Here is a 25,457-nt window from a genome sequence, read left to right on the forward strand (position 1 = left end):
CTCCGAGACAGTAGGATGGTCATTGGTCATGCTGTGTGTGAATGAGTGTGTGTGTACATTGAAGAGGTTAGCATGGAAAAACCAGGCAGATTGTTCCGGTACCATTCAGAACAAATGCATCAGGACCACGTGCCACGCCAGCCGCGCAGTAGTACAGAGAAGAGCTTTGGTGCCCCGTTTGTCCATGATTTAATTTAGTGACTCCCTCTGTCTGTTACCTGCTGGCCAGGACCTGGAGACGGTGATGACCCCCCCCCCCACTGTTTGCCCGTTGATGCACCTTGACGCTGGACACAGAGGTATGTCCAGAGATTTAGCCTGTCTGGACACTCTCGTGTTGCAGCTGTTCATCTGTTTTGAGGCTCTGGGGGCTTTTCTGAGGAACTGGTGTGCCGTGTGTGTGTGTAAGTGTGTGTGCCGTGTGTGTAATTGTGTGTGTGAACAGGGTTTATTTCTGATGTGTCCACAGAAGACATTAATCCAGGACTTCAACTACCGACATAGAAAAGACATAAAGGGGCACTGTGTACAATCCTGATCTGACATGAACATGGCAGAATTTAAACAATGACACCACCAGTCTCATCCTGCTCTTCTCATCCAATGATGGTAGATTTTGGTATGCAATAAAGCACTGGGAGTACAAGGTAACTACACATTACTGCAAACTGATAGACGGAGTGACAAGAAAGTTTAAATTGGGAATATCTGAAGCACTCTAAACAACATCACAGGAATTTTTTTTTGAAACATTCATTTAAAACGTCAACTGCTAATTTATAGTTTCTTTGGGAAACCGACTTTTCCCAATTTTCCAGGACAGTACATTGTTGAGAACCATTGTGTAGAATCGTTCTTGATGGACATGTTATTGAGAGCATAGCTAGCTATGACCACAATATGTTCCAACTAATGCAAATGTATTAGAGATCTGTGCAAAACGCAAAGTCATGAGGAGATTTTCATACCACAAAGACGTGTCTGCTGACAACCTTTACCTGCCATCTGTTGCCAGTTTACAGAGATTAACAAATGAACCTGTAGTCGGGACAGATGAACTGAACAAGTGAAGATTTCTATTGGTCAAAGCTAAATGTGATCAGGCCGACAACTTCAAATGTGCTCTGTGGCCATTTAAATAAATATTGTGTCTTCTACAGTATGAATCTGTTTATGTCCCAAATGGCATCCTATTCCCTATATACTGTAGTGCACTGCTGATATGGGTCTACAAAGCTGTGGGAGAAAATGGTGCCCACATGAAGTGAACAGGGTGACATTTGAGACACAGCCCCTCTTCTCTAACGGCCACGTTTGGTTGTTTTCAAATGGTATTTGTTCCGGCTTGCAGCTGTTGAACCCACCGCGGTGACCATGGGAACCAAGAGAGGGTTAGGCAGGAAAACACAAAATGGACGTTGATGATGTCATACAGCTCGAGCTTGCACCTGTCGTTTTCGTCTGTCACTGTTCCACCGAGCTGAACGGCACCCCGTTCCTGTTACCCAACTACCCACGGGGCTCAGGTCAAAAGTAGTGCACTATGGGAAATGGGGTACCCTGGGAGGAATCTGGGGGGGCTTCAATGGAGGTCACGACCCCTGAGAGCCTGCGCTGACGGACAAACGTTAGAATGTGGCCTTCATGGCGGTTCTTCAACCGGTGTTGCTGGCCAAGAATGTAATTATTCCGACGGCCGAAAGAGTTCACTTCATAGCCGCCCATTTCACCGGGGTTTGAATAAGTGGAAAGTAATGAAGAAACCCTCTGATTTCCAGAATCCCTCCTGACCTTCCTGTCTTGGATAAATTTGTCTGGTCAGGCAATCAGTATATAACGAATGGGTCCCCTTTGGTAGTCCGCAGATATCAAGCTGGGGCTGAAATATATTGACAAAACTGTTAAGATTATTACCTCAAGAAATACGATGGCTAATCAGATGATACCTAAATCTATCTGTGTCGGTCTGCTGAAACTCAGACCCGACTGGATGAAAGACTGCCCAATGGAGGGACAGTCTATGAAGGAGGTCTCAGTATCTCACCATACATACAGAAGTGTCAATGGCAGTATCAATATACAATTCTACATCTGTGTAGCAGTGTGAGGAATAATTCAATTGCAACATGTCACACTTACAAAGAATCAAGTAGGTTGTCACTCTTTAATGTCTAAAGAGACATGAAAACAGATACACCTCAATGATCTGTGCCGTCACGCTAGATTTAGCCAAGTGATCAAAAATGACATTCAACAACAAGAGTTAAACTCAGGCTTTAGTATTTCGGTTGCTAATGCTGGAGGGGTATTAAACCCTCATGGGTATAAAACCCATTCAAGGAACCCTTATAGACCAGGACAGAGACAAGGCCCACATCTACGCTGGTCTGACTATAGATTCAGCACAAAGGTTGTCAAAATGTATCCTGGATGAGCGTCACTACTCTCTAAGCTTTATAAGTGAAGGCCCAGAATCAGAAACGCGATGACAAGTTCAAGGGTGAATGGGACGAATGGGGTTGTTGAAGGTCCTGTTGATGTGTAAAACAGTTGGGAAAGAAGTGGGATTAACCGAGGCATGGGAACGGGTCCTTGGAAACATTCATGACCGATGAGAGGGACATGACAAATACTGGGAGGGGGAGTGGGGTGGAGATGGAGAGAGAGATGGTGGGAGAGGTGGAGGGAGAGAGAGGTGGAGAGAGAGAGAGGTTGAGGGAGAGAGAGGTTGAGGGAGAGAGAGGTGGAGAGAGAGGTGGAGGGAGAGAGGTGGAGGGAGAGAGATGGAGGGAGAGGTGGAGGGAGAGAGGTGGAGGGAGAGAGGTGGAGGGAGAGAGGTGGAGGGAGAGGTGGAGGGAGAGAGGTGGAGGGAGAGGTGGAGGGAGAGAGGTGGAGGGAGAGAGGTGGAGGGAGAGGTGGAGGGAGAGAGGTGGAGGGAGAGGTGGAGGGAGAGAGGTGGAGGGAGAGGTGGAGGGAGAGAGGTGGAGGGAGTGGTGGAGGGAGAGGTGGAGGGAGAGAGGTGGAGGGAGAGGTGGAGGGATAGAGGTGGAGGGAGAGAGAGATGGAGGGAGAGGTGGAGGGAGAGGTGGAGGGAGAGAGGTGGAGGGAGAGGTGGAGGGAGAGAGGTGGAGGGAGAGGTGGAGGGAGAGAGGTAGAGGGAGAGGTGGAGGGAGAGAGGTAGAGGGAGAGGTGGAGGGAGAGAGGTGGAGGGAGAGGTGGAGGGAGAGGTGGAGGGAGAGGTGGAGGGAGAGAGAGATGGAGGGAGAGGTGGAGGGAGAGGTGGAGGGAGAAGGAGATGGAGGGAGAGGTGGAGGGAGAGAGAGAGAGAGATGGAGGGAGAGGTGGAGGGAGAGGTGGAGGGAGAGAGATGGAGCAAGAGAGAGGAAAGGGGGGAGAGAGAGAGAGCAAGGTAAGGGGAGAAAGATATAGAGGGAGGGGGGAGCAGGAAGCTGATGCCCTCTCACTGCCTCCAGGGGTTTGTAAGGCAGGTGGGAATGAGAATGTATCTAGCTTCAAGTATTCAAACAATTAATCTTTCTGTCCTTTTGGCTCTATAGTTTGGTTTTAAAAGCTAATTGTTACTATGTATGAAGTTAAAATATAGATTATCAGTTTTCATTTGAATGGTGTTTATGTACATCATTACTGAGAAGAGAACACTAGAATCGCAAGCCTTGTAGACCTAAGGAAGACTGAAGTACACTCAACTTAATAAAGAAAATGAAGGTCTAACAGATCAGGAACACTCTCCAGGAGGAAGGTATAGATGTGTCAGCCACTCCCATTCATTGAATACTCCACCAGCCCAACCAGAGAGGCTGGACTGTAATGTGCAAAATACTTGTTAGCCCAATTTTTTTTTGTAAAACACCTGAAAGAACCTGCAAAGATCTGCAATTTGGTATTGCGCAAAGAAGAGTCAAGGATTATCATGTAGCAGAGAGATGGCAAGTGAAAAGTGTGAAGAAAAATAAGAAATAAGGTGGAGAGGTTCGTATGTTTTGAGTAGGCTCACTTGTCTTCATTGATGATGTAACAGTTGACCACATTTGGACATTATGTTCATCTGTCCCAATACTTCAGGCACTCTGAAATAAGGACACTACATAAAACATGTTGTCATTTATTTGTTGTGAAACCAATATATGAACACATACCACAAAATAAAAGATGGGAATGTATTCTTTAACCTCATAGTAACTGGTTGATTTTTGATCCCAACTTATCCAGTATCGAGCCAGAAAACAGTGGAGGAGGTTGAATGTGACTCGATTTTCAGTACTCAAACTTTGAACTGTCTACAACAACAAGGTATTGTTCTGCCATGTTAGCAGTACTTAGTTCCTCAAGAATACTGCTAACATGGCTTGTTAAATCCATCCCTCCATCCACCTCTTTCTCCATCACTCCTTTTCTGCCTATTCTCTCCTTCTCTCTCTCATCTCTCCTTCCCCCTCCATCTGTCTCTCCCTCTTTACATCTCTTCTTTCCTCCCTCCCTCCACCTCTTTCTCCATCTGTCACTCCCTCTTTACATCTCTCCTTCCCTCCATCTCTCCTTCCGTCTGTCCTGTCTCTCTCTCTCTGTGAACTTGCCCGGCCCCACAGACCCAGAACAGAAAGCAAATCTCAGCTGTGCTGTTAGACAGTTGTTGGCCCAAAGTTGCGCTTGCAATAAAAATCTAAATTTCACCCCAATTACTAGGGAATGATTCCTCATAGCTTTATCAGATGTAATGGGAATATTCAGAAGTTTTTTCTTATTACCATCTCCAATTTCATGATGTTGAATTCCCAATTACGTCTTGCTTCATCGCTGTACCGCCCATGTGACCAACGCCCATGTGACCACTGCCTCAGATCACTAGCCTGACCTGTAAGTGTTTGCCGGCTCCTACGCGCCTGGAGGAGAGCGACACCTGTGACCAGCCTCATGGACTCGCTGGAGCATAACGGGCCAGGGCAGCTCAGTCTGATTTACATGGTCTCACAGTTAATACGCACCAAAACATACAAAAAGCTATGTCATGGATTTTGTACAAGTCTGTTCTACCTAAAACCCAAAAAAACACACAACAAACAACATTTTTGGGCGGATAGACCGGGAGACTATGCTGGTCTAATATCCATTTCACAGGATCATTCTGTATTTCTAGTTAGGGTTTCAAAGGTTTGCGGGTTTGAATCCCTGGGTCAACAAGGTGATAACTGTGAATAATGGCGTTTCGGGGGGAGACATGCTAAACAAAGATTTCCTTTTCACACCAACAACATTTCTACAAGTGACTGTGGAACCGGCCAGATCTCCTTCAAGAGATTATCTGTGGAAATATTTGATAAATTTACATTAAACTTAATCAAACTAATGAAGTTAATGTTTTATTTGACGGTTAGTGGATTGGTGAAATCCAGTTCTGACTGATCCTGGAACAGATAGTGGTGTTGAGGATGTGTTTTAATGGATGTTGAAGTTCAGTTCAGACATCAATGCCACATCCGGAGTGACCCACTTTGCCCTGCAGTACTGTGAACAGAAGAAGTGCACTATCTAGTGAGTAGAGTGCCATTTGATACCTCAATATCCTCTGAGGAAGCAAGGGGTCCCTCCCAGCACACCTGCCACGCCCCAGTCATGCCAGCGCTCCAGATGTCATGGGAACCACTGACAGCTGGGTCCAAAAGCACGCGGGCCAGGCCGCATGTGAAACAACGCTATATGTGCAGTAACCCAATCTCTCTGTGAACCACACACAGGATTAGACACTTTTGATAAGGTCTTCGAACATTTCTATTACCGAAACCGAACAAGATGTGTGTGTGTGTGTGGGGGTGGGTCGAGATGTTTGTCACTCTATTAGAAGTTTGGCAATGTATCATGGGTTAATGCGACTGACTGAATTATCTAGAGATGATAATTAGTTTATTAAGGAAAACATTTCAAGACAACAAAGTGAAGGTGTTTGTTAACAAGAAAATGCAATGGTCAACAAGATTGCATCATGCAATTGGGTGGCATCTGGGTGAAAGATAAATGATACCAGTGAGTTTTAGCATTGCCCAGTACAAAAACCTAACCTTTAAGACCTAACCTTGAACAAAACCATGTTTATAAACTGCAGTGCATACAATAGATAGGAAAAACATGATTGTGGACACATAAATGGTCTGGTATGCACTTTGTAAATATTTTGAAGAACATCTGGGAAATTGTGCCGCCATATTTCCCAGTCATTTCCCATTCATACGGTGTTTATGAATGACTAAGATGCTCTGTGGCAAAGGAGTGCACACCAAACCTTATATCCAAAGTACAGCAGACTTGAGAAGAGGCCAATCTGATTTGAGGACAGAGGGAGTAAGGGGCGGGGAAATGTTTCATGAACCACTGTAGCCTTGCCAAGTCAAAGACACTTAAATTAGCCGGTTGACCAAGGCAGCAGGTTTCCGCTTAAGAGAGAGTTGAGTTGAGTCGTCATGCTACACAGAAGAGGTAGATGGTAACAACCTAGTTCTTATGTAGCTTATGTAGACTGTGACTGTTTATATGGTGGCAAAAATGGCTCAATTTGTAATATAGGAATGGCATGTTGATATTTGAGCATAACATGGAGAAACTGATAGGAACTTTTTAAACAATTTTTTTGTAAGTTGCATGCAGTAATGCAGTAGAAAAAGAAGCAGAGGAACAGAAAGAAAATCTCTAATACAGTGTCTCAGACACTTCTGAGGGAGGTTGAAGTTAGGGGCATCAAACCTTTGACTGTCAAGTGAGGTGTTTGTTCTGCCTCAGGGCTCAGGGGAATCAGACATGTCTACCGGCTCAGTAAGCGACGAAGACATCGAGACTCATCACAAACTGTCTGATGCAACGTTCGGAGGTGGCAAAACCAACCGGAGCGTTGCCCAAAGGCACTACAGCCCCAGCGAGTACTCAGACGAGGAGTTGGGCACTGACGACGTTCAGGGAGCCAAATCCGACCGAGTACACAGCACCGTTCTGGGAGGAGGAAAACAGCTTTCCAAGAGGGGTCACCACAAGGACGGGCGCCAGATTCAGCGAAACGCTGCGAACGCCAGAGAGCGGGCGAGGATGAGGGTGCTGAGCAAAGCATTCTCCAGGTTGAAAACGAGTCTGCCTTGGGTGCCTGCCGATACCAAACTGTCCAAACTTGACACGCTGCGTCTAGCGTCCAGCTACATCTCACACCTGCGACAGCTGCTGCAGGACGACCGCTTCGAGAGCAGCTTCGTTCACCCCGTGAACTTGGTAGGAAACAAGTATTTATGAAATAAACCTTCTGCTGTGCACCAACTTGAGCCTGTAATCTTGGCAGGAAAGATGTATGTTTATGTTTGTTGGACTTGTCTGGCTGTCTACTCTAGGTTACATCATCAGTGGTGGTCTTTGATTATTCTGTGTAAGGAAAAATGTGTTGGGACAATTAATTAGCGTGAATTGGGACTCGGTATGTAAGATGTCGGAACCGCTGTATTTGTGCAAATGTTGACACTCCAGAAACCACCTATCTGAGACTACTTGGGACTGACATGACTTACCTAAATAATCATCACTCTTAACACAAAGCTTATATTTAAGCTCTTAAAGAACTTTATCTTTCTGTCCACAGACATGGCCATTTATGGGGGGCAGATCAGAAGATGACAGAGATGCATCTGGAGGCCGCTTGTGTCTAAAGACATCATAGGAAAGGAGGGGGGGGGTCAGCTGGACTGCCCCCTTTAACCCTGGTGGCAGCATCTAGCCCTGTACCCTCGTTTCACCAGGACCCGCGGATACTGACTGGAACCGCGGAGATACTGACTGGACCCACGGGGATACTGACTGGACCTGTAGAGATTCTGACCCATTGAACCCATTGAGATGTCCATTTGGCTCCCTTGAAAAGGTGTTGGAAACACTACACCCCCTAACTTGTATTGACTAGTTTCAGTAGTGATTTATTTCATTGATTGATTTTTGGTCATTGAATCGACTGGTGGACTGAAACTCCTCTGTTGACCGTCAAGAAGAAAGGGGACAGAGAAAAGACAATATGTTCTTACAGCATGTAGATTTAATTGCCCTTTATTTCTCCTCTACACCCCACTTATATACCTCCCTCTCTCTCACTCTCAATGCCTCCCTCTCTCTCGTCTCACTCTCAATGCCTCCCTCTCTCTCGTCTCACTCTCAATGCCTCCCTCTCTCTCGTCTCACTCTCAATACCTCCCACACTCTCTTCTTCCATCCTCCCTCTTGCTCCCTCTCCCTCTAAGCTCTGTCTGGCACGTCTTTCTCTTCATTTCCAGAGTATTCACTTTGAACTTCGGTCCAACTCTAAATGCACTACAGGACATCTTTGGGAACGTGTTTATCAGATTCGTATTAAGTCTGTGTGATAAGCATCTGCAGAGGACTTCTTCAAAGCAACAGCGGGAACGAGCAACATGAGAACATTTCTTTGACGAGAAGCCTTTTTTGAGAGGATAAAACTGTTTGAAAAGTTACTGTTTCTTTGGTACTTTATTGCTAATAGTTTCATAACCTTTTTTCTTCTTGTTAATGTTTTTCTTTATTTGTGGGAAGTATAGTTTCTGTTAGTGGTGTAAGCTCAATACTATTATATTGTCTCATGTTTAACCATGTTGTAAACGCCTTCAGTCGATAATGCTTTACACTGGAGGCAAATTACTTGTTTTTTGTGTGATGTTTATAAATGAATTCAGCAGATTACATTTACATTTTGGTGTGTCCATCTTAAGATAAATAGGACAACCAAATATTGTATCAAAGTGCAGTATATGGACAGGACAACTGTCATGTTTAGGGTGGCTATCAGCAAAGTCAGTGCTGCTGTTAGTTCACGCAAGCTGAATGCCAGTGGGATGGTGTATTGGGATTGTTTCAGCTAGTCACAGAACAAAGTTAGAGAAACAGTGACCTATATCCAGAACTTCCCGAAATCCACTCCCCCAGTGTCATTTGGCACTTTCCCAGTGTCTATTGGCCAGCATGTGTGACAAAGCTTAGGTCTCACAAAGCTATATATTTTTTTCACATAATAAAATATTTTTATGCAGTCACAGAACATCTGTGCATTTGACCGCTTCACAATCAATTAGGTCTGCTCCAAGCCTTTAAGTTTCACTGGGCGTGACTACGGGCTCTCAAAGAGTTCTCCACATTTGCTGGGTGCTGGACCAGGTCACATAACTCCAGTCAAGAGCGATGCACTTTACGGGAAGGAAAAGCAGCTTTAGGATGACCGCATGGTCGTCCTCGGGTTGTGTAAAGCGGCATTCTGGTATACTGTCATTTTAACAGGTGGAGCCTTAAAGACAGTGTTTGTGGTGCTGCCGTCTAGGGAAGTCCCTCCATGTTACAGCGGGTGGGCGTGGTGTGGTCCAGTCCCTCCATGTTACAGCGGGTGGGCGTGGTGTGGTCCAGTCCCTCCATGTTACAGTGGATGGGCGTGGTGTGGTCCGGTCCCTCCATGTTACAGTGGATGGGCGTGGTGTGGTCCAGTCCCTCCATGTTACAGCGGGTGGGCGTGGTGTGGTCCAGTCCCTCCATGTTACAGTGGATGGGCGTGGTGTGGTCCAGTCCCTCCATGTTACAGTGGATGGGCGTGGTGTGGTCCAGTCCCTCCATGTTACAGCGGGTGGGCGTGGTGTGGTCCAGTCCCTCCATGTTACAGTGGATGGGCGTGGTGTGGTCCCTCCATGTTACAGCGGGTGGGCGTGGTGTGGTCCAGTCCCTCCATGTTACAGCGGGTGGGCGTGGTGTGGTCCAGTCCCTCCATGTTACAGCGGGTGGGCGTGGTGTGGTCCCTCCATGTAACAGCGGGAGGGTGTGGTCCAGTCCCTCCATGTTACAGCGGGTGGGCGTGGTGTGGTCCAGTCCCTCCATGTTACAGCGGGTGGGTGTGGTCCGGTCCCTCCATGTTACAGTGGATGGGCGTGGTGTGGTCCAGTCCCTCCATGTTACAGCGGGTGGGCGTGGTGTGGTCCGGTCAAGTAAGCCGTCAGTAGGCCACATGCTGTTGCCATGTCACATGGTGTCTCGTTAATAATGTGCAACTAACCTCTGGGCCGCTTGATACCTGGAATACCCCTGGGGACTGCAACCGTGTGGGGTTTTTCTGGGCTTGTTCGTTTCACATAAGACCCACATTCTGCCATTGGCACCAACGACCTGTTCAAACCCCTAACCCCCTGTTAACCTCATCAATAACCCTGGTCTCTTCTCTTACCCCCCCACCCACTCATATGCCCCCCACCCTTCTCCGTCCTGTCTTTCTCAACCCACCACCCCCCATCCCCAACTCCCAGCCCTCCCAGTGCTGTTCACCATCCCCAGATGGGACGTTAGTTACCCTGCAGTCAGTCAGTCCAGCCATAACACACCACTTCACCAAAACCTTTGAACCCCAGTCACAGCTTCAGGCGTGGTGAAAACACTGCTCACAAACATGCAGGGTTCTCTTGATCTTCCAGCAGTTTTGTTTGTTTAATCTCCAAATTATACGTGTTGGGAGCTCACACACACACACACACACACACACACACACAGACAAACACACTGATCATTAGAACTTTTGCAGACGGAGGAAGATGTTTCATTCATCGGGCTACTGGCGGTTTGCAGCTGTTGGCTGGTTGGTGAGTTTCCCAGGGCTGGGATCTGATCCCCTGGGGCAGGCAGGGCACTCTGCTGGACTTGGCTAACTAATGAGTCAGCCTCTCACGTACAGCTCTTGGTGCTATCCCTACCCACACCCATCCACAGAGAGATGTACAACGAATATCACACAGGACACAGTGGAACTCTGGGAAGTGCCCTGAGGGAACGTTGATACAGGACATTCTCTACACAAACAATGGCAGTTGAATGGGTGTGGATAAAGGTCAATGGTCACTGTAGAAGTGGTGCAGGTGAATGTTCGGGTGCCAATGCATTATGCTAAGGTGCAATTTGTGTGATGTTTTCACAGAAGAGTTTTCCTTTTGTCCTGAGTTGGACACCCGTGTCAGGTGGTCATTGTAACTCTTGTGCAAAAGGTGATACATTTCCTTCTTTTATCCCCCCCCCATCTTTTTCCCATCTCTAGAAGCTCTGACTCTCTGGAAAACTCACTTTGGAAGGCTGATTTTCTATTTGCAACAACAAACTTACCCATACTTTTGAAATCCTGGTCCTCAGATTGTGAATCATTGCCATACCATAACTGGTGATATCAAACAACAGGAATTATCTATAAAATGTTTTAGCAGCTAATGCAAAGGCTTGGATATAAATATAAGCTAAGTAAGATGAAATGCCAGTTTGTCTGGTAACTCCAAACTTGGTTTCTCTAAATTAAAATGATACGGCTAATACTGGGGGCTTTAATGGAGCAGCCCACCCCGGCTGTGAACCACCAGAACCAGGTTATTTTTCTGGTGGCCGAGTGGCTACCACACTGCCTTTAACAGCATCCTCTGGTGGTGGGAGGAGGAAACTCAGACCGAAACCTATAGAGGAGGATAGAATCAAATAGCCAAAAACAAGGGTAAAACCACAGTAAGAGAATGCTACAAGGGTTGAGGGCCTTTTGACTGGCAAAATAATGAATTAATGAACTGGGCTTGCCGATCTTCCTACCAGGCCAATGCTGATGTGAATGGGGACAGACATGCATTCTGATGTCTGTGGCAGAAAAACAGTCCTCCTTTACCTGTAAATAACATAGTAAGTGATGATCAACTACCTTGATCAGCAATGTGTTTAATTCATCTTTGGCTTCTGTGTTAATGCTGCTGTGCTGGAAAGAAAAGCCTGCACTCTGTGGCGTGAAGAGTAACAGAAAGAATTAGTTGTTTACCTGCATTTTACCTGCAGAATTAGTCAACAGTGAAGTTGTTGTGACCCAGGGGAACAGCAACACAGCCTACTCAGGGTCTCACCCTCACGAACTCACCCACAGGGATTCACCCACAGGGACTCAACCACAGGGACTCAACCACAGGGACTCACCCTCAGGGATTCACCCACATGAACTCGCCCACAGAGACTCACCCACAGGGACTCACCCTCAGCAACTCACCCACAGGGACTCCATGGAGAAGACACGTCATGACATCACTGGTGACTGTTGTCAGGTTTGGATTTGCCACGCCCAAATATTTTTCTGAGAGAATTACAGGTGGTTTGTCATGGTTGGTTAGATGTAATGTAGTACAGTATTTAGCAGAGATGGTTGGAGCAAGACACAAACACTAACATCCGTCTACACGGGGTATAAAGGTGGAGAAAGGTGTAGCAGCCAGATAGCCAAGCAATGTACCTACGAAGAAATGTAGCTGTCTGAGTAATTGAAGAGTCCTACATTAGGCAATACCCACGTAGCTTCACTCTATTGAACCGCTGAGGGAAGATTTCACCAAGAACATAACAATAATCAAGATTTAGCAAGGATCATTAGGCAATTGACATCACAAAATGTATTTTATACATTTGTTGTAACATGAATCGAAAGCTAGCACTCAACAACAGTACCACTGCTGAGTAACAGTTCACATCTGTGTGACTTCAGTAGTAAGCCAAAGCTAGTTCAATCAGAGAATTCTGTTAATTCGCCAGCAGATGTCAGTATTGGTCTGTCATAGAATATTGTGTATTCAAGAGACCATGGAAGTGCATATCTCTCAACCCAATAGCCACTATTTCTTTTTTGACCGCGCTGTCTGTCCTCCCTCATATGTAAATATGTATTGGGAACCTGTTACTTACTTTAATCAAATTTGAATTAGACATTTTCTAACTACTGATCACTAATGTGTATTTAGTTTTAAACTTAAAAGTTTCCTAAAACCAATTTAATTTAATTAAATTCTTGACCTGCTCAGAGTTTGGTCACAGCTTCATTCAGGTGCAAGACATTTGAGCTAATATGTAACGTCTTTAGCCATGCTAAATCCACACAATGTAATCCACATTTGACCAAAACATATTTCTTGGAGGAATCTCAGTTAACAGGAAGGAACTGAATGTCCAAACCCAACAAAGAGAGAGACAAAAGGGGCAGGAGGTGACAGAGAGAGAGTAAAAGAGAGAGAATGAAAGAGAGAGAGAGTGAAAGAGAGAGAATGAAAGAGAGAGAGTGAAAGAGAGCGAGAGAGAGAGACTGAATGAGTGAACAAGATATCAGGAGAGAGGGATAGGCAGAGTGGGAGAGAGGGATAGAGGGATAACGATAGAGGGAGAGAGGGATTGGGAGAGTAGGAGAGAGTGATAGAGGGAGAAAGAGAGTGATGGGGGAGAGAGGGTTGGGGGGTAGAGGGAGAGAAGGATAGAGGGAGAGAGGGATAGAGGGAAAGAGGGAGAAAGGGAGAGAGGGATGGGGAGAGGGATAGGAGAGAGGGATGGGGGAGAGAGGGATGGGGGAGAGAGGGATGGGGGAGAGAGGGATGGGGGAGAGGGAGGGAGGTTCTGAGGCTGTCTTTGTAGTTCCAATATAACTTTACACTTGTATCCCAAATGATCCCTAAATTGATTAGTATGCTACAGGGTCTCTGTTAAACTTGAGTCAAAAATAGGGCTCTATGTAATGGCATAGGGGGCCATTTGAGACTCTTACTTGGTCTTACGGCCAGTGAGGCTCCAGCAGGGACCTGTTCAGGGTTTGTTAACGCCAAACTATTTCAATCAAGTTTCATTTCATATTCAAACACTAACTTCCTTTTCCTGAGAAGGTTCTGTAACTCTGCTATATTCTGTCATATGCATTCACTTCCAGGTATAAAATCTCTGACCTTTTACAAGCTTCTTCCTAAATATATATATGTATATGCACTTTTTTCTTTCCTTTTCAAAAAAGTTGAAAAGCAAGGTTTTGAGTGAGGAACAGAAGCGTTCAAGTTGCAGTGGTCTCCCAATTTTTTCTGGAGCTGTATATAGAAACGGTAGTGGACATGAGAAGTCTACATACCCTTCTTGAAAATGCGTTGTTCCCTTAACTGAAGGCTTAAATCAAGGCCTTTACTCACCATTTATAAGACCTTGCAATCAACAATATTTTATTGAAAAACAAATGGAGAATTTCTCACACACAAAGGTAACTGGACGTCACCTGACATCAACTGAAATTATTTTGATTAGCCTTAAATTAACTCAGCTGTCCTTGAAAGATTTCCTTGAAGCTTTCTTGGTTGAGAAGTACAAAGATGGATATTGTACTTATGGAACAAGAAAATGATCTACATGATCTTGCTATGATACAGATTAAAACCGTCAGAGAGGCTAGGAAGAGGGTAACCTTTAAGGAGCTGCAGGAGTTTTTTTCAGGAACTGGGCACTCCCAGCGTACACTCCCAGAAAATCCATCCCAAATGCATTTCCCAAAACCAAAAGTATTTCCTGAAAAACACGGCAAGACAGTACATAACATCCAGCATGGTGTCGGCAGCATCTTACTATGGGTCTGCTTCTCTTCAGCCGGGACAGGGGTTCTAGTCAGGATTGATATATGTAGCAAAATATTTGGAAATAAATAGACACACAGAATGGCAAAAAGGAAGATCATTGTCTTGGAAGGTTTCAGTCAGTGCTCGGACCTCAATCCTATACAAAATCTGTTGCCTTGGACAAACTTTGCGGGCTGTGCGCACGAGATCCCCTCATGATTTGATTGAGCTTGAACGCTTCTGCAAACAACAGTGGGATAGAATTGGAAAATGCAGGTGAACAAAGACCTATGCAAAGAGACTTATTGATATGATTCTAGCAAAAGGTGATTTCTCAAAAAAAGATGCTACAATGCTACAAAATTGGACAGTTGAAGACTGGAAGAATGTTGCCTGGTCTGATGAGTCTCGATTTCTGTTGAGACATTCAGATGGTAGAGTCAGAATTTGGCGTAAACAGAATGAGAACATGGATCCATCATGCCTTGTTACCACTGTGCAGGCTGATGGTGGTGGTATAATGGTGTGGCGGATGTTTTCTTGGCACACTTTAGGCCCCTTAGTGCCAATTGGACATTGTTTAAATGCCACGTCCTACCTGAGCATTGTTTCTGACCATGTCCATCCCTTTATGACCACCATGTACCCATCCTCTGATGGCTACTTCCAGCAGGATAATGTACCATGTCACAAAGCTTGAATCATTTCAAATTGTTTTCTTGAACATGACAATGAGTTCACTGTACTGAAATGGCCCCCACAGTCACCAGATCTCAACCCAATAGAGCATCTTTGGTATGTGGTGGAACGGGAGCTTCGTGCCCTGGATGTGCATCCCACAAATCTCCATCAACTGCAAGATGCTATCCTATCAATATGGGCCAACATTTCTAAAGAATGAAGGTTAAATGCCACGTAGAATTAAGGCAGTTCTGAAGGCAAAAGGGGGTCAAACACAATATTAGTATGGTGTTCCTAATAATCCTTTAGGTGAGTTTAACCTTCTTAAATTTGGTTAATTACAAGACCTCATTAAAGGTAAACAAAAGTCCCACGAGATATTTCTCTGCCTTTGTAAACAAATGCTACATTTTCAGTGAGGTTGTATATATATGTATATATGTTTTCTATACATATTTCTTTTTTTCCCCATGTTACTGTGTGCACACGTGCGCGCGTTTGCACGTGCGTGTATGTGTGTCTGTGTGTGTGTCTTTGTCTGTGTGTGTGTGTTGGAGAGGAAGATGCACATGACAAACTAACCTGTTCAACAGGTGATAGAGTTTCAGCTAGAGGCTCAGGGAGGCGGATTGCTTCTCTACAGAGGGAGAACAGAGGAGCTGTTAGTGGCCGAATGATGAGCTGATGAATGCCCTGAGGAGGAAGACTGAGCTAAAGAGAGAAAGGGAGGAGAGGTGAGGCGGGTGAGGAGGTAGGAAATGGAAGGAGTGAGCTATATAGAGATGAGAGCGTCTGTCTGTCTGTCCATACACCTGTCTGTCTGTCCATTCACCTGTCTGTCTGTCCATACACCTGTCTGTCTGTCCATCTGTCTGTCAGCCTGTCCGACACGCTGTTTGTGCTCTGTTTCCACTGCAACATAAATGAAGAAACAGATCTGTGTTTGTGCTCTCAGGGCATGTGGAGACAACCGGGCCCTGTAAATAAGAGACTGGGTGCGTGGCGACATCTCAACGCCCTCTATTCTCACACCAGGACCTGCCCTGGCTGTTCCCTCCAGACACAGTGCTAAACACTTTGCCTTATTTTCCCCTATTGTCTCTTGGTTTCTGTAGGACAGAAAGGTGCCTTTATCAAGGATATATTTTTAAAACCGCCACACAAATCAATAGCACAGGGTGTCCTCATGTTCACAGCTCAATGTGTCTGGAAAATAGGCAATACAGCCTAAAGTATTCATAGAATAATATGTTACAGTGTAATAATATGTTACAGTGTAATAATATGTTACAGTGTAATAATATGTTACAGTCATAAAGTCATATTTTTTGGTTTTATTTGGTGTTATTTTATTGTAACGATGGGACACAGAAGTACTGTAATTCCTGCAAATAAAATCGATATGTTAGGATGTCCCTGGAAGATCACTGATGGTGTTGTGGTCCCCATGCCGTTTGTATGATGTCTCCTGTTTGCTGTTACGCTTGTCCCCAGGAGTTTCCACCCAACTTTTCCGAAGTAGGGAGACATCTCGTCCCTTTCACTCCAAATATCTTCCTGACTCAACCTGAATAGCTTTACTCACACAAGCAGTGGGACAGACACGCCTCTGAGTTGAATAGCTTTCACACACCAGGACAGAGAGGTCCCAAACGCAGTTCCCCCTCCAGCCAAACCTCCCGTCTCTCTCATTCATCATGTCTGTACAACAATAGACATGATATTATCCTCCACTTGGATGACGCCCAGTCAGCCCCTCCTCTTCGCAGAGTGTCTCGGAGTGTGTGTGTGTGTGTCTTTGTCCATGCTTACCTGTTTATGTGTGTTTGAGTGTGTGTATGTGTGTGTGTCTTGTACAAGACATGTAAACCCCCTGGTTTCTCCCATCAGACGGCAGAGGTCCAGGTCAGGAACAATCCGGGTCTGCTTAAAGGGCCAGGCTGTCTAAAGTCTGGAGGGATTAGTCCATTCTCGTCTCAGCATTGTTCTCCGGGCTACAATAGGTGCGTTGGGGCCACGCCCCTTTTGTCATCAACTCTGTTGTGAGGCTCTGCTGGGGTTACAAAGGTGTAACACCTGTGACCATGGATTAAAAACCTTGTTTTTTCTCTCTCTTTTCTCTTCTCTTTCATTCTGTGTCTTATTCTTCTTCCCTGACATGTCCTTTGGCTGTGTCCTCTTTAACTTCAAACAGAGACTTCTTTACAACATGGAGCGCCCCTGGAAGCCTGGGGGACCCCTGAAGAAGAGGCTACTCAGATGACCAAACCACAGCAACATATTTTTAGAACAGTTATTGTAATTGTCTTTCTACTTAAAGGAGCAGTTCAATATTTTACAGCATGTTGTTAGACGGTCCAATGCCTTGAATGCTGTTTAGCGGTAAGCCCAATTTGCCATCCATGTTAGAGGTTTCTTAAGTACAGTAAATACTATAGCAAAAATCCACGGTAGTGGTAGGTGTGTTTGTGTTATTTTAACTTTAAAATCAAACCAAATGAGGGGACTAGTGGTCAAAAGGGATTTACACAATTGGGAACAGTGTGCCATTTGGGACACAAGCCACAAGGCCCAGACAGACAGTTACATCTTATGAACCAACCATAAGTGAACAATGTGCTTTCATGCCAACAGCATTGAAATCCTGAAATTGATAATATTGTTTTACAAGGACAATCATTCCAATCAATTCAATTACATGTTTGGAACGTTCCGGATAAGACCACGAAGCCCGAATAAACGTCAGGAAGGATTTCTTACCAAACATTACCATTACCATCAGTCTTATTTTGACAACCCAACATCACCTTTCACCTCCTGCTTTGTGAATGACTTGTCCAAGCAACTAAAGCACCAGAACACCAGATCCAAATGGTGTTGTTTTAAGGAGGCTGAACTCTTCGTGACCACTTCTGAATTCAGAGCCTGACTCCTAAATTATTCCCTGTACATGCTTTTGACCATGGCCAATAGGTGGACTAGGGCCCTGAAAAAGGAAACAGTGCGCCACTTGGGACTAACCCGGAGAGATTTCATGGGTATCACTCAGAACATGAGGACTGAAAAATGGTGGACAAAAGGGAGGATTTTATTGAGATACGGTTTCTGGCTTTATTACTTTTGAAGGGGGACCACGTTTTTGTCTGCAGCCAAGACAACAAAGGAACTTGGCACATTTTATAAAAGAGAGGTCAAAAATCTGACCACAAACTACACATACAATTACATGTATTCCCTGAATCAAATCTTTGTTTAGAATTTAATGTCAGTAGACTGAGGAAAGCAGTCAGTACTAGTCAAGTTGATTTCAATGAGTGGGCAATTTTGTATATATATATATATTTCAGGGGCATTTTTTTTTTTACATTTGTTTGACAGAGACAGTAAATTTAGATAGAGTGAGAGCGTTTTTGCGTAAAAGGACAATGTGCTGTGTTACCCATGCCCATTCTACAGGACATGTGAGTGCTTGACCAGCCTACGAGCAGGCCCTTAAAGAGCACCATGACAACCCCAACATCCTACGTGGGAATTAACCTAAACCCATTTCATTAACTCACTAAACCCATCTCATTCCTTGAATTAACCTAACAACTCGCTAAACCCATCTCATTCCTTGAATTAACCTAACAACTCGCTAAACCCATCTCATTCCTTGAATTAACCTAACAACTCGCTAAACCCATCTCATTCCTTGAATTAACCTAACAACTCGCTAAACCCATCTCATTCCTTGAATTAACCTAACAACTCACTAAAACCATCTCACTCCTTGAATTAACCTAACATCTCGCTAAACTCATCTCATTCCCTGACATCAGAATCATGTCAATGTTTCTTTCTACCTGGTGCACAAAAACAAACCATCATTCCTCAGATGGCTGATCAGTAGCAGGGTCACAGTGGAATAATGAGGACCACGGCAGAAGACAGTTTTTCAGAAATAATTGACAGGATTCTGTCTGTCTTGATAGAGCCCTGGTCCAAACTAGGGGAATAAATACTGTAGGAAATAGAGCCCTGGTCCAAACTAGGGGAATAAATACTGTAGGAAATAGAGCCCTGGTCCAAACTAGGGGAATAAATACTGTAGGAAATAGAGCCCTGGTCCAGACTAGGGGACTATATACTGTAGGGAAAAGAGCCCTGGTCCAATCTAGGGGAATAAATACTATAGGGAAAAGGGCCCTGGTCCAAACTAGGGGAATATATACTGTAGGGAATAGAGCCCTGGTCCAATCTAGGGGAATAAATACTGTAGGAAATAGAGCCCTGGTCCAGGCTAGGGGACTATATACTGTAGGGAAAAGAGCCCTGGTCCAATCTAGGGGAATAAATACTATAGGGAAAAGGGCCCTGGTCCAAACTAGGGGAATATATACTGTAGGGAATAGAGCCCTGGTCCAATCTAGGGGAATAAATACTATAGGGAAAAGGGCCCTGGTCTAAATTAGGGGAATATATGCTATATATGCCATATAGGTGCCCACAAACACACACACACAAACCCACACACACACACACACATTTGCAGTTATTGTGAACCAGACAAATCAGAGGTGAGTAAACCCTGGGGCCAGATTACGCTTTCTGTTTTTCAGCTAGAAGGATAGGTCCGGCCTGAGGAAGTCATGGAGCCCTACAAAGTCAGGCCAAAGGTCAACCTACCTGTGGCTACGTCTTTCTTTCCAGAGTTGGGCTTTTCTCTTTCCTTTTCCTCCCCATATTACACCCTTTCTCCAGGGCAGAGACATTCTGCACAACATATAAAGAACAGGATGCTGGAATGCATGTTTTCTCTTAGTGTGAATTGGCTTGAATTCCTTGTCAGAGAGGTAGAGGTTACCAGCCGTTACAAACCAAGAACAAACAAACCTTTCCGTTTTTATTAAATGGGAAGTACATCAAGTTTTACATGTAGCCATAACTTACTCATTCTTAAAATTATTAATTGGGATTACTCACATTACTTTTTGTAGTCAGTTGTGATCAATCACAATATTCGATCGTGGCCCTAAATAGAAATGATTAGATATTACTTGCGGTTAATTATTTTATGGACTTACAACATTTCATTGCAAACTATGGACTTGACTTGAAATTAAATGACTTTGGTCCATTAGACCAGGTGGGTCACAGTCCTTACATTTCTACCCCTCAAATTACCATCATGAATGGAACCATCTATCTGTAGCCCTTGGAAATCTGAATAGAAGTTTGCCGATCTCTGGATAGTTCCACCATCTCCTACCAAGGTGTTCTAGATCTAAACTGCTACGTCAACTTTGGGTCCCTGAACAAAATTCAAAGGCCCCAAGGTGGATAGAGATGTTTATCTAAAATGAATCAGGGGAGAACTGTCATTTCTGCACAGACAGTTTTTTTGTTTATTATTACGCACCAAATATGGATTGTTCAGAGGCTAAATGTTTTTTTTTATTGTGTTCAGACAATTAAAGGCGTTAAGCATATCAAATTAATCAGCCGCTATGACTTTTGCTTTGTTGTCAAGGCATTGGACAGCCAAAACCTGCGGATGGAAAATGTGGGGCTGCTCAGGACCATTTTCATGTCGACGTGAAGTCTTTGAAACTTTCATACTGGACACATACAATGACATCAGAAGTCCATCTGATTCGGGACAACTGAACTGTACTAAAAACAAAGGGTCCAGAAACATCAATTTCAACAGTAGCATCAAAATGACTGTGACCAACCAACTGAACACAAGGACAGACAGAGTGGAGGAATGGGTGCAGGCCTCTGACCCTCCTTGACCTTTAACCCTAACCAACCCCCGGACTCCCCCTTCAGAACCGCTGACTGACCACCTTCACAACTTCCACGCCCTTCAAGACACACAACCCACTAAAGCCAGGACTCGTCTCACCCTCTGACAGGACTTCATTGTCCTGACATTAAACCTGTATGTAGTGTTAAGCATTGTGTTGGGCTGTCCTCAATAGTGTTGGTTCTTAATTAACTTACCGGCTTTTTAATAAATACCACAAAACGGCTTTTTAATAAATACCACAAAACTCGCCTCACTCATACATCACCTCACTCATGCACACAGACCCCCCCCCACCACCACTACTCTCCCTAACTTTCAACGGAGTCTCCAGACGTCTTAGCCCTTCAGCTCCCAGACCCCTCTCTGCCCCACAAGATCAAAGCATCCTGGGAGTCAGGGGGCTGACCTGTGGAAGAGCACTCACACACACACACACACACACAAACCCTCACACACCCTCACAGACACACACACACACACTGTGGAGATGGAGCTGACCCATGGGACACCCAAAGGACCCTGCTGTTTGGCCTCGGGTGCGGAAAGAGACAAACAATATGTGTGTGTGTGTGTATGTGTGTGTGTGTGTGTCTGTCTGCATGTATGCGTGTGCGTGTGCGTGTGTGTCTGTGTATGTGTGTCTGTGTGTGTGTTTGTGTGCGTGTGTGTCTGTGTGAGTCCTCGCTGTCTGACACCACTGGACATCTAAAGCCATACAGGATTCCTAAGGCCTTGTATAACAGGGAGGGTTGTTGATTCAGTCAACACACACAGACAGACACACACGAACAAAGACACATAAAACAAAAACACACATACATACACACACACACACACACATTTACAGAGATTTTCGGAGTGTGTGTTTAATTGAAATAATTACTCACCCCAGCATGCTGTTATAACTTAATTAAATACAGTCTCAGTCAATTACCAGAGAACAGGAACTAATTAAATATTTTCCCCAGAGCAGACACATTGATAAGTCATTGCATGCATCATTTATTCATTCATACAGTTAATCAAAAACACCATCATTGTTGTATAGCACACTCTATTCTCCATAGCCCACTCTATTCTCCATAGCCCACTCTATTCTCTATAGCACAATATATTCTCTATAGCACACTCTATTCTCTATAGCACACTCTATTCTCTATAGCACACTATATTCTCTCTAGCACACTCTATTCTCTATAGCACACTATATTCTCTATAGAACACTCTATTCTCTATGGCACACTATTCTCTGTAGCACACTCTATTCTGTATAGCACACTCTATTCTCTATGGCACACTCTATTCTCTATAGCACACTCTATTCTCTATAGCACACTCTATTCTCTATGGCACACTCTATTCTCTATAGCACACTCTATTCTCTATAGCACACTCTGTTCTCTATAGCACACTCTATTCTCTGTGAATCACTCTATTCTCTATAGCACACTATATTCTCTCTAGCACACTCTATTCTCTATAGCACACTATATTCTCTATAGCACACTCTATTCTCTATGGCACACTATTCTCTGTAGGACACTCTATTCTGTATAGCACACTCTATTCTCTATGGCACACTCTATTCTCTATAGCACACTCTATTCTCTATAGCACACTCTATTCTCTATGGCACACTCTATTCTCTATAGCACACTCTATTCTCTATGGCACACTCTATTCTCAATAGCACACTCTATTCTCTATGGAACACTCTATTCTCTGTGAAACACTCTACTCTCTATAGCACGCTCTATTCTCTGTGAAACACTCTGTTCTCTATAGCACACTCTGTTCTCTATAGCACACTCTATTCTCTATGGCACACTCTATTCTCTATAGCACACTATATTCTCTATAGCACACTCTATTCTCTATAGCACACTCTATTCTCTATAGAACACTCTATTCTCTGTGAAACACTCTACTCTATATAGCACACTCTATTCTCTGTGAAACACTCTATTCTCTATAGCACAATCTATTCTCTATGGCACACTCTATTCTCTATAGCACACTCTATTCTCTATAGCACACTCTATTCTCTCTAGCACACTCTATTCTCTATAGCACACTATATTCTCTATAGAACACTCTATTCTCTATGGCACACTAATCTCTGTAGCACACTCTATTCTGTATAGCACACTCTATTCTCTATGGCACACTCTATTCTCTATAGCACACTCTATTCTCTATAGCACACTATTCTCTATGGCACACTCTATTCTCTATAGCACACTCTATTCTCTATAGCACACTCTATTCTCTATAGCACACTCTATTCTCTATAGCACACTCTATCCTCTGTGAATCACTCTATTCTCTATAGCACACTATATTCTCTCTAGCACACTCTATTCTCTATAGCACACTATATTCTCTATAGCACACTCTATTCTCTATGGCACACTATTCTCTGTAGGACACTCTATTCTGTATAGCACACTCTATTCTCTATGGCACACTCTATTCTCTATAGCACACTCTATTCTCTATGGCACACTCTATTCTCAATAGCACACTCTATTCTCTATAGAACACTCTATTCTCTGTGAAACACTCTACTCTCTATAGCACGCTCTATTCTCTGTGAAACACTCTGTTCTCTATAGCACACTCTATTCTCTATGGCACACTCTATTCTCTATAGCACACTATATTCTCTATAGCACACTCTATTTTCTATAGCACACTCTATTCTCTATAGAACACTCTATTCTCTGTGAAACACTCTACTCTCTATAGCACACTCTATTCTCTGTGAAACACTCTATTCTCTATAGCACAATCTATTCTCTATGGCACACTCTATTCTCTATAGCACACTCTATTCTCTATAGCACACTCTATTCTCTGTGAAACACCCTAATCTCTATAGCACACTCTATTTTCTATGGCACATCATTTTCTCTACAGTGAATCATATCAACAGTATCTTCAACTACATTCAAATATAAAATGCACTAGGTTTAAAGCTTAGAAAGTTTAAAGCTCAGTACATTTTTGGAATGTCCATTGAAATCTCTCGTAGACACCTGATGCTGTTCTGATCCACTCCATGGGTCAGTCCGTCTCGTCCCCACGTCCCTGTAAACCACCAGAAAGATGTCTAGAAATTCTTTGCATCCCAAATTGAACCCTAATTCTTACATAGTGTGCTACTTCTAACCATAGGGCTCTGGTCACTAGTACACTAGGTAGTTGATAGTGTGCCATTTGGGACTGAACCACCCCTTCCAAGTGTCCCCATTAACCAGGCAGCAGGCCTTACAGCTCCCCTCTCTGACCTCTGACCTCCTGGTGAGCTATATGACACCCCTAATTCACATCTCCATCTCAGTCTACTGTCCTTTTTACAAGGTTCTCATCTTGGCCTTGTCTCCTCCGGTTTTACAGGGTCACCAGACCCTTAGTGTCTGCCTGCAGCTGGCATCTCTGTAAACTCTCCGTCGTCAGGAGAATACGTAGTAACATGCACACTCAGTTTGGCACCGACACACACACACACACACACACACACACACACACAAACTTATGAATTTGGATGCTGTTCTCATGTCATGGAGCTTATTACCCGTCAGCTCAGCTGTAGGGGCCACACTCAACACGGCCCCCAGTCTTCCTGTCTGCTTGTCTCTCTGTCTTCCTGTCTGTCTCTCTTCCTGTGTCTATGTCACAGCCATGGTCTAGCTGTTGGAAAGCGAAAGGTAAGAGGAGGAAGATGAAGAAGATGAGGGTGAGGAGAAAGAGGAAGAAGGCCACCTTTAATAGATGCAATATTACAAAAAAATATATTCTGGGATATAGGGTCTGGGGTTGCTCCCTGTCTGTCTGTCTGTCTGTTTGTCTCTCTGCCAGTCTGTCTGCTGTCCTGTTTGTCTGCTGTCCTGTGTGTCTGTGTGTCTGTCTATTTGTCTGCTGTCCTATCTGTCTGCCTGTCTGTCTGCTGTCCTGTCTGTCTGTCTGTTGGTCTCTCTGCTTCTCTGTCTGCTGTCCTGTCTGTCTGTCTGTCTGTTGGTCTCTCTGCCTCTCTGTCTGCTGTCCTGTCTGTCTGCTGTCCTATCTGTCTGCCTGTCTGTCTGTCTGTTGGTCTCTCTGCCTCTCTGTCTGCTGTCCTGTCTGTCTGCTGTCCTATCTGTCTGCCTGTCTGTCTGTCTGTTGGTCTCTCTGCCTATCTGTCTGCTGTCCTGTCTGTCTGTCTGTCAGTCTACCTGTCCATCTGTTGTCCTGTCTGTTGTCCAGTCGGCCTGTCATTTGTCCTGTCTCCTGTCTATCTGTCTGTCTGTTTGTGTCTATGAGCTGAGTGAGAATGTAAGACATGGAGATCAACCTGAGTGACTTTCAGTACCTGTGCTGCCACTGCCTGACATTCCCTCGTTCCCTCCTAGCTAGGCCTGACATTCCCTCGTTCCCTCCTAGCTAGGCCTGACATTCCCTTGTTCCCTCCTAGCTAGGCCTGACATTCCCTCGTTCCCTCCTAGCTTGGCCTGACATTCCCTCGTTCCCTCCTAGCTAGGCCTGACATTCCCTTGTTC

The 25,457-nt window shown here is 44.6% G+C and overlaps 1 protein-coding gene across 1 annotated transcript; it reads left to right on the forward strand.

The window, feature by feature from the left end:
* The first annotated feature begins 6,463 nt into the window (after positions 1 to 6,463).
* LOC109614864 (musculin) lies at positions 6,464 to 8,101 on the forward strand. The gene is made up of 2 exons (XM_020041738.2): positions 6,464 to 7,266; positions 7,628 to 8,101. The coding sequence occupies exons 1-2, from the start codon at positions 6,808 to 6,810 to the stop codon at positions 7,703 to 7,705; spliced, it is 537 nt and encodes a 178-aa protein (XP_019897297.2). The 5' UTR covers positions 6,464 to 6,807; the 3' UTR covers positions 7,706 to 8,101.
* Positions 8,102 to 25,457: the final 17,356 nt, after the last annotated feature.

Source organism: Esox lucius, chromosome 21 (genome assembly GCF_011004845.1).
Source record: "Esox lucius isolate fEsoLuc1 chromosome 21, fEsoLuc1.pri, whole genome shotgun sequence".
NCBI classification, from domain to species: domain Eukaryota; kingdom Metazoa; phylum Chordata; class Actinopteri; order Esociformes; family Esocidae; genus Esox; species Esox lucius.